This window comes from Hippocampus guttulatus, chromosome 2, assembly GCF_054856545.1.
Source record: "Hippocampus guttulatus isolate MCC_2025c chromosome 2, RoL_Hgut_1.0, whole genome shotgun sequence".
Taxonomy (NCBI): domain Eukaryota; kingdom Metazoa; phylum Chordata; class Actinopteri; order Syngnathiformes; family Syngnathidae; genus Hippocampus; species Hippocampus guttulatus.
In genome coordinates this window covers 35444382-35459211 of record NC_141262.1, presented here as the reverse complement: position 1 = coordinate 35459211, position 14830 = coordinate 35444382, and the positions used below count along the sequence as shown (strand labels likewise).

Below are 14830 nucleotides of genomic sequence, written 5' to 3'. Positions count from 1 at the left end.
ATTGTTTACACAAAAACTTGCAATGACATCATAACATTAAAATAAATGCCTGAAAGATGATTTAATTGTGAGAAAATACATCGGAAAAACCCGCGGCACGTGCCGCAAAGACTCGTCGTAACTTCTGCAAACAGTCAGGCTAAACCCGGCTCCTACTCGACAAGCTTGTCCCTTAGTCCAGATGTATCACTTGAACATAGAGTGGATATGAAAAGTATACACACCCCTGATGACATACATTCTCCATCGTGACGTATATGCTCTTATACACACACACACACGCATGCACGCACGCGCGCGCACACACACACACACACACACAGGCACGCACGCACGCACGCACACACACACGCCTGTACCTCCTGGTACCAAATGGCACAGAGCTGCAGACCAGGAGTTGGGGACCAGTGGCCTCCAGTATGCATCGTGGTGTCAAAAATGTAACTAAATAGCTAATAGGAAAGTAGTAAACGTTATTGTTCCTGGTTTTGAAGCGGTGACGTAAAATCCAATGATTTTTTTTCCCCCCAAATCAAATCATCTAAAAGCTATTTTAAAGGGAATGTTGTAAGATGAATTTGAAATGATCACGTGTTTTGGCCTTACTGTTGGGGTATAAACTTTTAATATTAGTGATTATACTTTTGGTGGTGGTGGTGGGGGGTACATTATTCCTTTTTTTTTTTGTTTGCTTTGGTGTACAGCAGTCAACTTTATTGCTGTATGAGATCTTAAATGTAACGTCATCAAGAGTCACCTCTTGCACCTTAATTTTTGCATTGAATTCTTTCCTGTCTTTTGTCTCTTACTTCGATCACTCCCAACTCCACCACCACCACCACCATCAACACCCTCCATAACACCCCCTCTCCCGACAGAGGTAACACATCCCAGGCCACCGGCGCCGTCTCCCGGGAACAAAGCACCTAATGGAAACATGGCGTCTGGCCACATACTGTAAATGCCAAGCAATTTATGGACAGCACCGAACGTGGGGGGGGTTGGACGGGAGGGCGGGGGTGGGGACGGGCGGGAGAAGAAGAAAGGGAGGAGGGGATGAGAGAGAGATAGGCCGGGAAGCCAAAATGCTTGTTTAGACAGCCGGGATTGAAAGAAAAAAAAAAAGTGAAAAAGCAGCGGTACTACGGTGAATGATACAGACAGTAACAATACATGACAATATTTTCCGAACGAAGCAAAGAATATCATGAAAACAGGATTGCATACTAATCAATTTTTTTTGGGGGGGGGGGGGGGTGGGAGGGGGGGTGAATCGATGATACATCATAATAATACTAAGTACTGACTTTCGGATTTTCCTGTGCAGGCGTCTCCATGTACACTACTCACAAACGGTTAGCGACATTTGCCTTTTGGGTGAAATTTCAGCACAAGCCTAAAATGCATTCAAACCTTTACAGGTGAACTTAATGTGACCTTCTCTAAGTTTTTGAATGCACATGTCCAACTGTTGAATGTTTCAGTACTTTCAGCACAAGTTACTGTTCTTTAACGGCAAAATTAACAACGGGCGTTTGATCCTTCGATGGACGAATTAACGTCGTGGTTCAATTAAGAGCTGATGTTGAAACAGTCATCCTCATCATGCTGTTCACAATTCGACCAAATGAGACCAAGACGTGCCTAACAATTGATCAACAGTACCTTGCCATTGTGATGCTTCAGACAGGACGTTCCCAGACGAAAGTGGCCACTGAGCTTCAAGTGTCACAGAGTGTCATCAGTAGGTTTTAACGGAGATAATAAGAGACTGGACGAGTCAGAGAAAGATGTAGAAGTGCCCATGCTGAGAAAATGGATGATGAATTCCACTCAACTCCAGGCAAGTTTAAGGGAGATGAAAGGCACCTAAGTGTCACGTCAGACCATTCAAAACCATTTATATCAGCGTGATCTGCGTGCTAGACGACCTGCAAAGGTACCTGACCGCACCACCGGGCACGGGCGTTATCGTCTTGCATGCGCCAGGGAGCATTTACAAGGGCCTAAGTGCTGTTCTCTGATGGAAGTCAATTCACGTTGAGCAGAAACGATGGCCGCCTATGTTGTTGGAGACGCCAATGAGAGCGCTATGCCTTGGCCACTGTTGTCACCAGACGAGCTTTTGGTGGTGGCAGTGTGGGCAGGTGTGTCCACTCGGTACCGAACTGCCCGACACTTTCTGCTGAACCCATGCTACCTGCATAACATTATTAATCCAGTGATTGTGCCCCTACCTACATGAGTAATACGGGCCTAATTTCATCTTCGTGGACAACAATGCGCCAAATCATCGAGGTTGCATCATCAGGGAACGGCTGTTGGAGACTGGCGTACCCCAAATGGAATGGCTTGCACTTTCTTCAGACCTGGATCCCAGTGAAAACCTGTGGGATCGGCTGAGTTGCTGTGTCGAGGCTCGAAACTGTGCACCGCAGAACTGCCCCTCAAGAAGGGCGGGATGCCAGGCCTCAGCAGACAATAAGTCGACTTATGAACAGCATGAGACGCCGGCGTCAAGCTGTAATTGATGCTTGAGGGAACATGATGAGTTATTGAGATGTGGGCATTTTTTGTTGTGGTGTACCCACCACTGTTGTTAACTTTTCTTTCAATTAATTGTCTGAGATGAGGAAATCACAAATCACAAATCCTTCTCCCTAAATGTCCTACTTTCATGATATGATATCACTGCAGCGTGAAAGTTTTTCAATAACTTTCAGCTGAAAACCAAATATCCCCAACTTTTTGTGAGTAGTGTATGTTGATATTTTTACAACTATACCATTACAGTAACATCAAGATGCAGCGACCGGTTGCTGATTAGTATATTGGAGAAAAAATATTTCATGCATCACAAAATCGAGAAACTTTTTATAGTTTGTAAACTTTACTACGAGTTGCTCAAAGGGCTATTTTTAACCAGCATATTTATTTCTAGTTCCAGTTTAACTTATTGGTTCAATGTTGGCATTCGACATACTTAGCCGATTTTGACTTTGGCTCTGGAGCCGCACCGGTTCTAAGGCTAACCGTCGGCCGAGACAGCCCGCGGGGGCCAGCAACACCGACCCCACGAAGGGTCATTGCTGCCACTACGAGGTCCCAGTGGAGCCACAGCTGGGGAGATCCGCGGGAAGGGACCGGCACATGTCCAGATTCGTCATTGCAGCCCACGCGTGCTGGCGCGGAACGGGCAGACGGGATGACCGAGGGGAGCAGTGAGTGGGGAATAATTCCAACAGTATCACTACATAACCAATAGCGCATCAAGGACTTTTGGAAAAAAGTACCTAAAATAAAATACCAAATGTTCCCATGATACCGCTAATATCACATTACCAGTCGGATCATGATGCAACAAATTTGCGACCATCAACATTGCATCACGATATCGAGTGATATGTTTCTGATGAATTAAGTGATTGAAAAGTCTGTCCGTGTTTAATCGGCCTCTCTCTTCTACTATTTTATTTATGATATGGTCATCTTCCATCCGCTGCCCCCTACTGGCACAGGAAAGGCATCTTCTCTCCTAACATAGCTGCAGCAGACCGTGTGGCCACATTGCATGTAGGTTTTATTGACGTTGCGTTAGCCCCGAGACGTGTTACTCAGCCAAACGCTAATCATTCCTCCCGAGACTTTGCATGGCATTCTTACTTGAAAGATTTTAACAGGCGCATGGCCAGCACACTAGAATTAATGGCGAGGCGACTGACTCACGTTTGTGGAATTACAAGGTCGACGCTTTGACTCACGCCTCGCTCACTCATCTTGATGTGTTTGTTTTTTGAAGAAGAACCGCTTATTATCTTTTACTGTTGTTTTGTGAACTTTACAAGAGAAGCTGGCACTTTGATGGCCTCGCAAAGGAAGGAATATGTTTAGAAACTGAAATTTGAACAGCTTTTTGTACAGATACACATATCTCGATTTGTATGAACATACACGATGCAAGACTCTTGGTGTTCTCTTGCTTGTCCTTTTCAAAGTACGTTGTTCACCTCTGATACATTTTCTTTTAATCAAGTTTTCTCGAGAATTCGCTTCTTGTAGCTTTTGACAGTATGCATAATATGATGACCTCGCATGTGGGAAAGGAGAGCTACGGTCGTCAATGCATTTCTCAGCTGTTTATTAATCAATGAGGACGTTCATATGGGAGCTGATGTCAACCGCAGCTCACACCTCGACTCACCTTCGATCATAACCCAACCCACGAGGGCCCGCTTCTTAAAGACACATAAAGCACACACACGACAATGCGTACACTATTTTCTGTAAGTTGCGAGGTTGTTGTTGTTTTTTTTACTTCAAATACATTTACACTGTGCTTGTATGTCGGCAAACAACCAATAAACATGCGTCTTGTGCAACAGGCATTCTTATTGGCAGACTGGACAATCTGTAATTCCAGAAATCCTGCAGCCATAACTTTGTTTGATTGAAATGTCGACAGGTGGATTTTCACGAAACTGGTCAAAATCCATCCTTCCATTTTCACTTGTCCTCATTAGGGTGAGCTGGAACTTATCCCAGCTGACTTTGGGCGTAAACACTGGACTGGTGGCTAGCTCATCATTTTTGTAATATCTTTACTATTATTTGCGTATTTTGCATTTAATATTAGGCTATTTATCATCTAAATAGCCGAATGTGATTGAATAATAATTGTTTTTGAGTAGTTCTTCCTGATATTTTTGTGTGCAGGGTTTACACCCTTGACTAGCCACCAGTAAGGGAGAATTACACTCTCCAATTCAGTCGTGAATGAGGCTAACATGCTGGGTTTTTTGTTTGTTTGTGGGTTATTTTGTTTTTGTTTTGCAGAACAGAGAAACTGTGAACTTTTTTTTTTTTTTTGCTTGAAAACATTTTCTGTGCAACTGTGGAGTTTTTTTATATGGCCACTGTTGGTTATTTGTATAACCGTAGTTTCCCGAGAATAAGATGCACCCAGTCTTTATAAAACCCCTGCCGCTGCCAAAGGCATTTTTTCCCTCTATTTGTGTATAATACGCTCCCCGAATTAGAATATTGATAACTGTTCAATCCGTTTCCTGAAAACACACACACGCACGCACATTTTTGGTAAGAAAACTAAGGTATGATGGATATTTACTGAATCGTGCAGACAGGCACGCAGTTTTTAGAATATGGGGGGGAAGTGTATACCACTTGAACCTCATTGAAATCCATCCTTTTTCTATTACACTTGTCGTCATTAGGGTCATGTGTGAGCCAGCTGACGTTGGAGGATAGGATGGGAAGACGCTGGAATGGTCGTCAATAAATCACAAGGCACATACTGACAAACGACCATTCACAATCACATTCAATGAAGAGTCTTGAAAGAATCGAACATGTTTTTGGAACGTGCAAAGCCGTGAATTTAACCTCTCCGCTGTGAGCCAGATGTGCTAACAACTATATCACTGTGGTGTCAAAATTGTGTCACTGAATTCATGATGAGTGAGTAAGACAAAAAGATGAGGTACCGTGTCATAAAATGAAGAAATACTTCTTGACATGGAAGCATACGTTGCACTGAAATGCCTGCCGACGTGATAGGAGAGGACTTCCAACGAACTTGAGGCACGCATTCATCCGGCCTCCGCTGGAAGTTTCTTATAAAAGGGATTAGAAACAAATGTTTGCACTCATGTGGATATAATCAAGTCCGGCGCTCTGTGGCTAGCCTTTCAGCTGAGATGGCAAGGAGGAGGGGTGGGGGTCACTTTCCAGTTCCAGGAACTCGCCGTAAGGAGTGAACATAGTTGGATGTGCACAGTGTAGCAAAGAGGCGCTGCGCACAAGATAGGATGGACATATCGTCTTCATTTTTCTCTTCTTTTTTTTTTTTTATGTTGGTGTCTGCCAGGAACCCTCGGTGAGCCCATCTGCTTTGAATTACCAATGAGGATGATGTTAACCTTCTTCCTGTCCATAATGTCCTACACTTGCAATGTCAAAACATCCTGCATCCTGCCACTTTCTTCTGCCCCCCCCACCTGATTTTTTTTTCTACACTCGGGGTCACTTTTTTTAAGGAGAAGAAGGCATATGAAAGTAAAAAGAGAGGCCATGCTACTCTGTGTGATTTAAGGTTATCTTGTGGTGTTGGGTATCAATTATGCTCTCAGATTTGGTGGATTAGATCAAGGGAAAGCCTCGATAGTGGCGTCATTCCCTGCATAGTCGTGGTTCACTATTTGCTAAGTCAACGTTTTGTTTTTGTCTGTAAAACTTAGCTCGTCGCTGAAAAATTCACCTTTTGTACCTCAACCGGAGAGCCAACTCATAGCACCTAGCAGCGTTAGCATTAGCGTAGCCACGATTTACTGTGATCAGATTATGGCACCGGAAAAGTGTTCGCATGGCAAATAGTTGGAGAAGGTCTGTTCAAAAAAATGTACCTTCAATCTGGTCTTTCATTTTTTGAAATGTACTTAAAATAATAAAAATAATAATCAGATCAATTGTTTTAAACCATGGCGGCCCGGTAGTCCAGTGGTTAGCACGTCGGCTTCACAGTGCGGAGGTACCGGGTTCGATTCCAGCTCCGGCCTCCCTGTGTGGAGTTTGCATGTTCTCCCCGGGCCTGCGTGGGTTTTCTCCGGGTGCTCCGGTTTCCTCCCACATTCCAAAAAACATGCATGGCAGGTTGATTGGACGCTCTAAATTGTCCCTAGGTGTGAGTGTGGGCGTGGATGGTTGTTCGTCTCTGTGTGCCCTGCGATTGGCTGGCAACCGATTCAGGGTGTCCCCCGCCTACTGCCCGGAGACAGCTGGGATAGGCTCCGGCACCCCCCGCGACCCTAGTGAGGATCAAGCGGTTCGGAAATTGGATGGATGGATGTTTTAAGCCATATGAGCACTGTGCGCTCATATGGCTGTAGTTGGACTGAAGGCAAGAAGGGAAGGGGCGTGCCGTGGTTCTGCCATTTCAAAGGCAACACAGTGTCTTTTAGAGCAGTGGTTCTTAGCAAGTGGGTCGAGACCCAAAAATGTTCTGGGTGGGTAGCGGACAGTTGATGAAAAAATAAAAAAATACATGTACTGTATTTGTTTTCCCTGTTTTTTTTCTGAAACACTACTGAGGTGTACCAACTTCCCCCAAGCGTCAGGAAAATGTGCTCGAGTTGCGAGTTACCTTGCGAAAAAAACAATTGTCCAGTTCAGCCTTTGGCTAATGAACGTCATCGTATGCTAGCGATGTGCTTTTGGTGGTTCGCCAAACTCATTTGAAACTGTGTTTAAACATTTAACATAATATACATGTACATTCAGGGGCTATTTCGAAACAAAAAAAATCTTTGCTTGTTTTTAAGTTCGATAAATTGGTGTTCCGACTAGTGAGGGCACGAGCAAAAATTATTTCCAAGAAAGTTTTGGACTTCCACTTGAAAGTCTTCATGGGCTGACGCTTACCTTGGGCACATCGATGGAGACCTCCCTCATGGCACTGGGCTTCACCACTGACATGGCCCACCGCAAGTCGGACAGAGTGACCGTCACTTTGCCCATCAGCTGCTGGTCGGACGGCTCGTTGGCTGCTCCGATCGCTCGTCTTAATGCATTTAAACCTGCAGAAAAAGACCGTGTAAGTGTTATGAGTGCTGTTACTGGATGTGTATCCTGATTCATATGTTTCAGTGCGGCTTGTGTTGCAGAACAGAGGCCTTTTTTTACACAAGCAACATAATTATAGGTACTCGCCCAAAAAACAGAGGCACGTGGCTAACTAGTGATATTTCAGGATGGACATAATATGCTCTCCTAAGCATAACACCTTAACTTAATTTGACCTTTGCGAAATTTATGGATGTACGTCCCCCACTGCAGGGGCAGTTTTTGGCATGTGCATTATGGACAGCCAACTGTTCAACGTTTCAGTACTTTTTGCAAGACTTGCTGGTGGGCTCTGACAAGGAGCAGAACGGCAAAAATCTCCGTTGCAACCTGCTGATGACACTATAAACCAGGGGTGCCCATTACGTTGATCGCGATCGACCGGTAGATCGCGGACTGGTCCCAAGTCGATCGCCAGGGGTGTAGAGAAAAAAAACCCAAACAACCATTTGTGTCTTTGTGCATATTACTTTTTTTTTTTTTTTTTTTGTGTTAATGCACACTGCACCCTAATCATCCTATGAGTCTCATTTTCACAAAAAGTATTCAAAAAATGAAATAAAATAAAGCAGGTAAATCTTTAACCTGCGTCACCAGAAGCTGTTAGCGATCAGCAGTCTACAGTTGCAACTTGTGATCAGAGCTGTTGCGCTTTTTCTTTTATTATTATCCTTATTCTCAGTCAGAGTTTGTTTCGTGTACAATTCACCGAGGGCACGGGCAAAGAATAGGAATCTAGAGGCCCGAGGGAAGCACTTTAAAATGGTACGTGTGATCTACGATAGTTAACAGGCTGCAAAAGTGCAACAGCCTCCGTGTCGGGCTGTTGCTCATCATGGCGTGCGCGTGTATGTACGTGCCCGTGCGCGGTAACGGGTCGATCGCGGGAGGTTGCTTGATCGAAAAGTCGATCTTCGGTCCAAAACGTTTGGCCACCCCTGCTATAAACGCAGTGGCCACTTCCTCCTGAGAGTACTGTTATTAGTTGTTCGGTGTTGTACTGATCTCACATCAAAATGTGAACAGCCTGATGAACAGGACTGTTTAAATGTCATCCGTCCATTCTTTAATTAAAAGGAAATATTGGAAAAAGGTTTGAATTGTTGCCTTCAAATACAGCGTGAAACTTATTTGACAAATTAAGGGCAGCGGCAAGGAAGTGGGACTTGTTTACGGCGTCGTGACTTGAGTTGCTTCATCCTGGCTCCGACTTTTAATCCAATTTAAACTCTCAATCACTGGAGCTGCTGCACGATGCGACCATACACGCCGGGCAAATGCAAACCAAATCAACACTAATTCCCCCTTTTTGACATAACTGGGAAGTGTGCAAGCTTTGAATAGGACACATCAGCATTGAAGCCGGGAGGGGACAGGCAAAACGGTGATGCGTCACTATCAAAACTCAGCCTTTGTCCGCCTCACAAAAGAAGTCACAGGAAACTGCTTCAGGAGAAACGAGCGAGGCGACGAGTGAGTTTCCATGCACAAAGCAGAGGATGTTGGGAAGAAAGAGTGTATTTATTTGCAGGAAAGGGTGTTTATTAGCACAAAAGGGAAGGCTCTTGGCTGGATAATGGCATAAAAGCCAGCCTGAGAAGTTATTCCAAACATTCACGACAGACAGAAGGAATGCTCTGTTCGTTTCACGGTTGAACGATTTCGAGCTCGGATATTGTGGTATTTATCGCCCCAGCATAAATGTCGGCGCACTCGTATAGTCGCGATATCCCACGGTTGCTATGAAGCTGCCGTTTCAGAAAGATTGAGAGGTTTTACAAGAAGAGATGATTTCACTTAAATGAAAAAAAGAAGGTGATGGAAGGTGGTTGCAGCAACACTCCATCAGTCAGACGCATTCGGGGTCAACCAGGTCGACGCGGAGTAGCGCGCAAGATAAAAGACTAACAACCATCCATCCATTTTCCGAACCGCTTGATCCTCACTAGGGTCGCGGGGGGGTGCCGGAGCCTATCCCAGCCGTCTCCGGGCAGTAGGCGGGGGACACCCCGAATCGGTTGCCAGCCAATCGCAGGGCACACAGAGACGAACAACCATCCACGCCCACACTCACACCTAGGGACAATTTTAGAGCGTCCAATCAGCCTGCCATGCATGTTTTTGGAATGTGGGAGGAAACCGGAGCACCCGGAGAAAACCCACGCAGGCCCGGGGAGAACGTGCAAACTCCACACAGGGAGGCCGGAGCTGGAATCGAACCCGGTACCTCCGCACTGTGAAGCCGACGTGCTAACCACTGGACTACCGGGCCGCCCGCAGACTAACAACTATTATCCCATTATTCAACAACTCATGGATTATCAAATTAATCCAAAAATATTTAGATCTTCAAATAATCAACGTTTGATTTTAAATTGTCCAAATCCTCAAAATTTCAGTTTATGAACAGAAAGTATTCTCTGATTTCTGTAGTCCTCCTTGAAAGCATACTGATGATGTTTTGGGTTTTTATTTTTTTTTAAATCAGACATTCTGGAGATCAAACCAGGAAGTGAATTCTTATGAATTTATGTTTGTGTATCTTCTGCAGTGTCAGTTTGACAAAAAGTCCAGTTTTTGAACTAAAGTAAGGATAACAACACATTCTTTTAGGAATTGCAATTCATCAGTTCATCGACAAAACAATCGACAGATAGTTTGAACTGATTATTAACACAATCATGAGACGGATTACTAAACAGTGTCATCAAGGTACGTATTGCAATTTCTGTCAAATGAAACTGGAGCTGAAAACAAACCGAACAGGACAATGATGAAGAAACGCAAACTGGCTTTGGCTGGTGGTGCTTTTGGGGCTAGCAACAGAGTTCAAACAAGTTAAGCGTTTGACTCTTACATCAACTCTGAACGGAGACACACCGCAAATAGGAGCAAAAACAAACGTGTTGTTGACATATTCTTCGCAATTTATGACGCGTCTTTTGTACACGAAAATCCTTTGCGTCTAAAATTCACCAATCTGCGTTAGCACGCCCTTCGCCTTTGGCGGGACGTCACAACAGCATGATTATTGTACTCAGTGTGCCTTTGGCTGTCCACAATAAAAGGCAACTGGATATTTTATGTTTTGTGAATTTTTTGTGTATTCAGTATTAGTATTATTTTTTTTTATTCTACCTTCAAAGATGATTTCTGCACTGATGCTAACGATATATTTTTGTTCAGCGTAGCAACCCTCAAAGTAGTCCCAGGCATTTTCACGGTTCAATAATCTCACATTCACTTCGTCACGCTGTTCTTCTGTGGAAACTTCTCTCCAGTTACTGGCCAACAAACGCAAACTATTTTTCGCGCACTTTATTAAATGCCCTAAGGCTTCAGAAGCCCTGCCTAAATAGCAACATAGTGCAGTAACTGGGCCGGGGCATTTTGTCAAAGTGAAGCATCTTACCGAAGAGACTTTTCACCTTGGGGAGGAGCTACATTTAGTCTGGGTTGATAGTGGAGGTTACGTCGAGTCTTCAATGCATGTGCACGTACAAACCCACTGTCGGTGCACTTTTCAGAATCATCTGTAAGTCATTTATATGTAAGGGTAATGAGTTTGAAATAAGATTTCAGTGTTTTGGGATCATTGTAAATATACCACAGCAACATGTACGTTTAAGGTAGGCATCGATTTGTTGGCACTGTAACTTCTAACGTAAACATCACTGCATTTGCGTGTTGCAAACTAAACTTCCAGCGGCATTTAAACGGCCCCCCCGAACTTTATTTCATATGCCACTCGCTTCTTAGTTTGACGCGGAAAGTGATGGATTAGCTGTCGCCAAACGGGCTGGCTCGCAAGGTTAGCGTTCTGCAATTCCAAGAAAGAGTTGAAAAGAAACAAGAAAAATAGTCCGTTTGCCGGCCGTGACAGGATGTGGGCAAACGCGTACAATCCTGGGAATTTTTTATTGAAGCGATAAAGAGAAAAAGGTTTGGCCTGCTTGCAATTTTCAAGTGTGGTTCATACCCACTGGCACGTCGTCAGTGCAAATGATTTCTACCATAGTAAACTATCCATCACAAGTCCGCTTCTCACAAAATACATCAATCAATCACACTTGTTAGACTTGTATTTGAAGGCAAGTCATTTAGTCAAAGTCATTTTTAACCGCTTCGCATTTGCTCACCTGTCGCCGATGACACGAGTGATTCTGACTAATTTGACATGGCAACACACAGGCTGATACCTGACTGGACTGACTGACTGACTGACTAAATAAATAAATAAGGAATACATTAACAACATCCACATATTGTAATGTGAGCAGCACAGCTGAGAGAAAGCTACCAAATGAAGGGAATAAACTATGAGGAAGAAATAACTACAATTTCATGGAACAAATGCTTGGTTATAGATGTAGGTCAGCGCTTCTGATACTTTATACCAGCACAGAGGTTCTTGCTGGCCCACCACTGGTTAGGACCAAACGAAGATGAAACAATGCAAGATAAGCAAAAGAACGTGTCAACTGAAGAAGGAAGGCTCGTTTTATAACTCGGAATTAAACCCTGTATGCGGGCAATGATTAGTAGTTCCAAAGTCATCCCGCAACTGCGTTTCCAAGCCCACAGTTGGCTAACCGTATATTAGCGACAACCATTTCCAGCGCATGTGCGCGCCTTCCTGCTCGGAGCCAGAGGGGTTCTCGGTGTGGCAAATGTTGAAGTGGTCCGGACGGGCCGGGAGCCAGCGTGCAGACACGGGGGGGGGTACTGCATCCTGTTTAGAATTTCCATCTTGAGGTGAGGGAAGAAACGTGGCGAGAAACACAATGAACGCAGATTTGTCAACAGCATGTTAAGTTGGGGTCAGCGTTTTTCTTCCTATGGAGTGCCGAGATGCCCCCCGAGGGCGCCGCATCGCATCGTCCAACTACGCTAGCGTTGCTTAGCTTGGACAAGAAACATCTGGTCTGAGTGGAAGCGAGCCGGCGAGGCAAGATGTGGAAGGAAGCCGGGTGGAGGCGGGAAATGTGGCCTACCGGCCCCAAAACGTGCAACATGTGCATTAACCCCCGAAGCGACAGATACAGTGGTGGCCTCCGCCCCGGAGAAGTTGTTGGGATCGCAAACAAAAGCTGAGAAATGTTTCCAAAAGAGAGAGTTGGTGAAGCCATGTGGGGACTAAATAAAATGAAGACATGGCTCTGTGTTTTTCGAAATGTATTTTCTGACACAAATTTCAAAAATGCCACCTCAAAGTCCACAAAACGGCAATTCGTACCTTGAAAGAAAAAGGAATCTAAAAAGAATACTTTGCCATTTCTTTCTAATATTTGGGGATTTTTCTTTTTTTGCATTTTTCCATCTCAGTACTTCAGGAAAAGGAAACTTTGATTCGCTCCTCTTTCATCTATAACTGCTTCAAACAACAAAGTGTATGCAGGAAAGTGGTGAAGATTGCACGATTGTCTGCGTCTTGTGTGTTGTCTTGTATTTTTTGGTCACTTTATGTTAAATCTTCTTTTGATGGTGGCACGGACACCCGCGGCGGCTCCTCTTGTTACATGTTGTCTTGAGAGGGAAGAAATTTCATCTGTTCATCAATGTGCTGTGCTGTATGTGCAACATACACATTGACAATAAAGTTGTACTTGAACTTGAACATACTGATGTTTCTAGTATTTTGTTACTTTTTTATCTAATACTCTGTGTTTTTCATATTTGTTTTCATTTTTAACGTGTTTTTCATGATTCCACTACTACAACTAAAAGGTTTAATATTTCCGGTTCAGCCTTTGTGAACAGTTGAGTGGCAAATGAAAAAGTGCAATAAATGAAGACATATCAGGTATTGCCAATGAAATTCCGCAACGACGGCAGGCATTGGCTCAAACTCAACCGACTTTTAGGAGACACTTCATGGTCAACGAGTCCAAGGTTGTTAAGTCCGCCCTGGCCCAGTCCAGGAGGCTCATTTTTATTTTTGACGCTTTTCTTGGAAATAAGCGACTTTCTCTGAAACCTTCCTCAGCTGAAGGTGCAGTTGCCATGGTGAGGATTTGATGTGACCTCGACGTTTGCTGAACCGAGCTGCCACTGAAGTGATGCAGAGAGCCATCATCCTTTTGGTTTGGCATGAACTGGCGGTTCTTCTATTTTGATGTGTGTCCGTTATTTGAGGACAGTCATACCTCGGTTTTCGACGATAATCCGTTCCAGAAGGCTGTTCGTAAAGCGATTTGTTCAAAATCCAAAACTATTTTATTTGCCCATGACTAGGGGCTAATACACTATGCAGAAATATCATAAAAACAAACACGTCGGCTCACAATGAACGCTACACAAGGAAGCGTCACTTCCTCGTGTAAGGAAGCTGAGAGGAGTCGAGTGGCATATTCGGATTTGCTCAGTTTGGTCGAAAACCGGTTTTCGGTCATAATCCGAGGCGTAAAAATCCGAAATCCGATTTGGTCGAGAACAGAGACGTTCGAAAACCGAGGTTTGACTATACTTTGCAAATATTTCATTTCAATTTTTTTTTTGTCTCAGTGATGTACTGTATATTCTAATGCATTTGGATACATTTCCTATATTTGTATGTTTTCGACAGTTATGTCATTTTTATTGGCTTAGTATTGTAATTTCTTTTTGTAATTAGTATTGCAAACATTTTTTTAATTACATTTATTATTATTTATCCCCTTGTTTGCATTTTTCATCTGTATATTTTGTGATATATATACTGTATATATAGAGAGAGAGAGAGAGAGAGAGAGAGATTACAGTATTTTCACACTTTACTACATTATCTGAAATGTTTTTTTAATGATGCTATATTTTTGTCCTTTGTGTGTCTTTCACCTCATTGCTTTTGTACTTTTTGTCTAAGACTTTATTTCGTCTTGTTTTTTAATTGAGTGTCAAATTGGGATATTTCTTTGATATTTTAGTATTTTGTAATATTATACATTTCTCGTTAAATATTGTCATTTTTTTGTACTTTTTGTCTTAATATTGTTTTTTTCAGGTAAATAGTCTTCTGCTTTTGTCTGTTCCCAAAATTTTCCTTTTTTTAATTTAATTTTTTTTCATTTGTGTATTTTTCAATTTATAAAAAAATTATGGCTTTTTTTTTTCATCCTTCATAAGTGTTCCCATTTTTTTGTTTGATAAAAATGTTGTATTACTTTCCATGATAGCAATACCACACAGTTTGAAGAGATCTACTCTTTCCTTTGGC

At 43.3% G+C, this 14830-nt stretch overlaps 1 protein-coding gene across 2 annotated transcripts in view; it reads right to left on the bottom strand.

The window, feature by feature from the left end:
• The window catches only part of afg2a (AAA ATPase AFG2A), a 138703-nt gene that overhangs the window by 106782 nt on the left and 17091 nt on the right, over nucleotides 1–14830 (bottom strand). For both annotated transcript variants that reach the window (XR_015100273.1, XM_086105891.1), the window contains exon 11: nucleotides 7435–7589. Coding sequence is in view for 1 of the 2 variants with exons in the window: in XM_086105891.1 (XP_085962017.1) it covers nucleotides 7435–7589 (155 nt within the window). In the remaining variant the exon portion in view is untranslated. The remainder of the gene's footprint in view (nucleotides 1–7434; nucleotides 7590–14830) is intronic.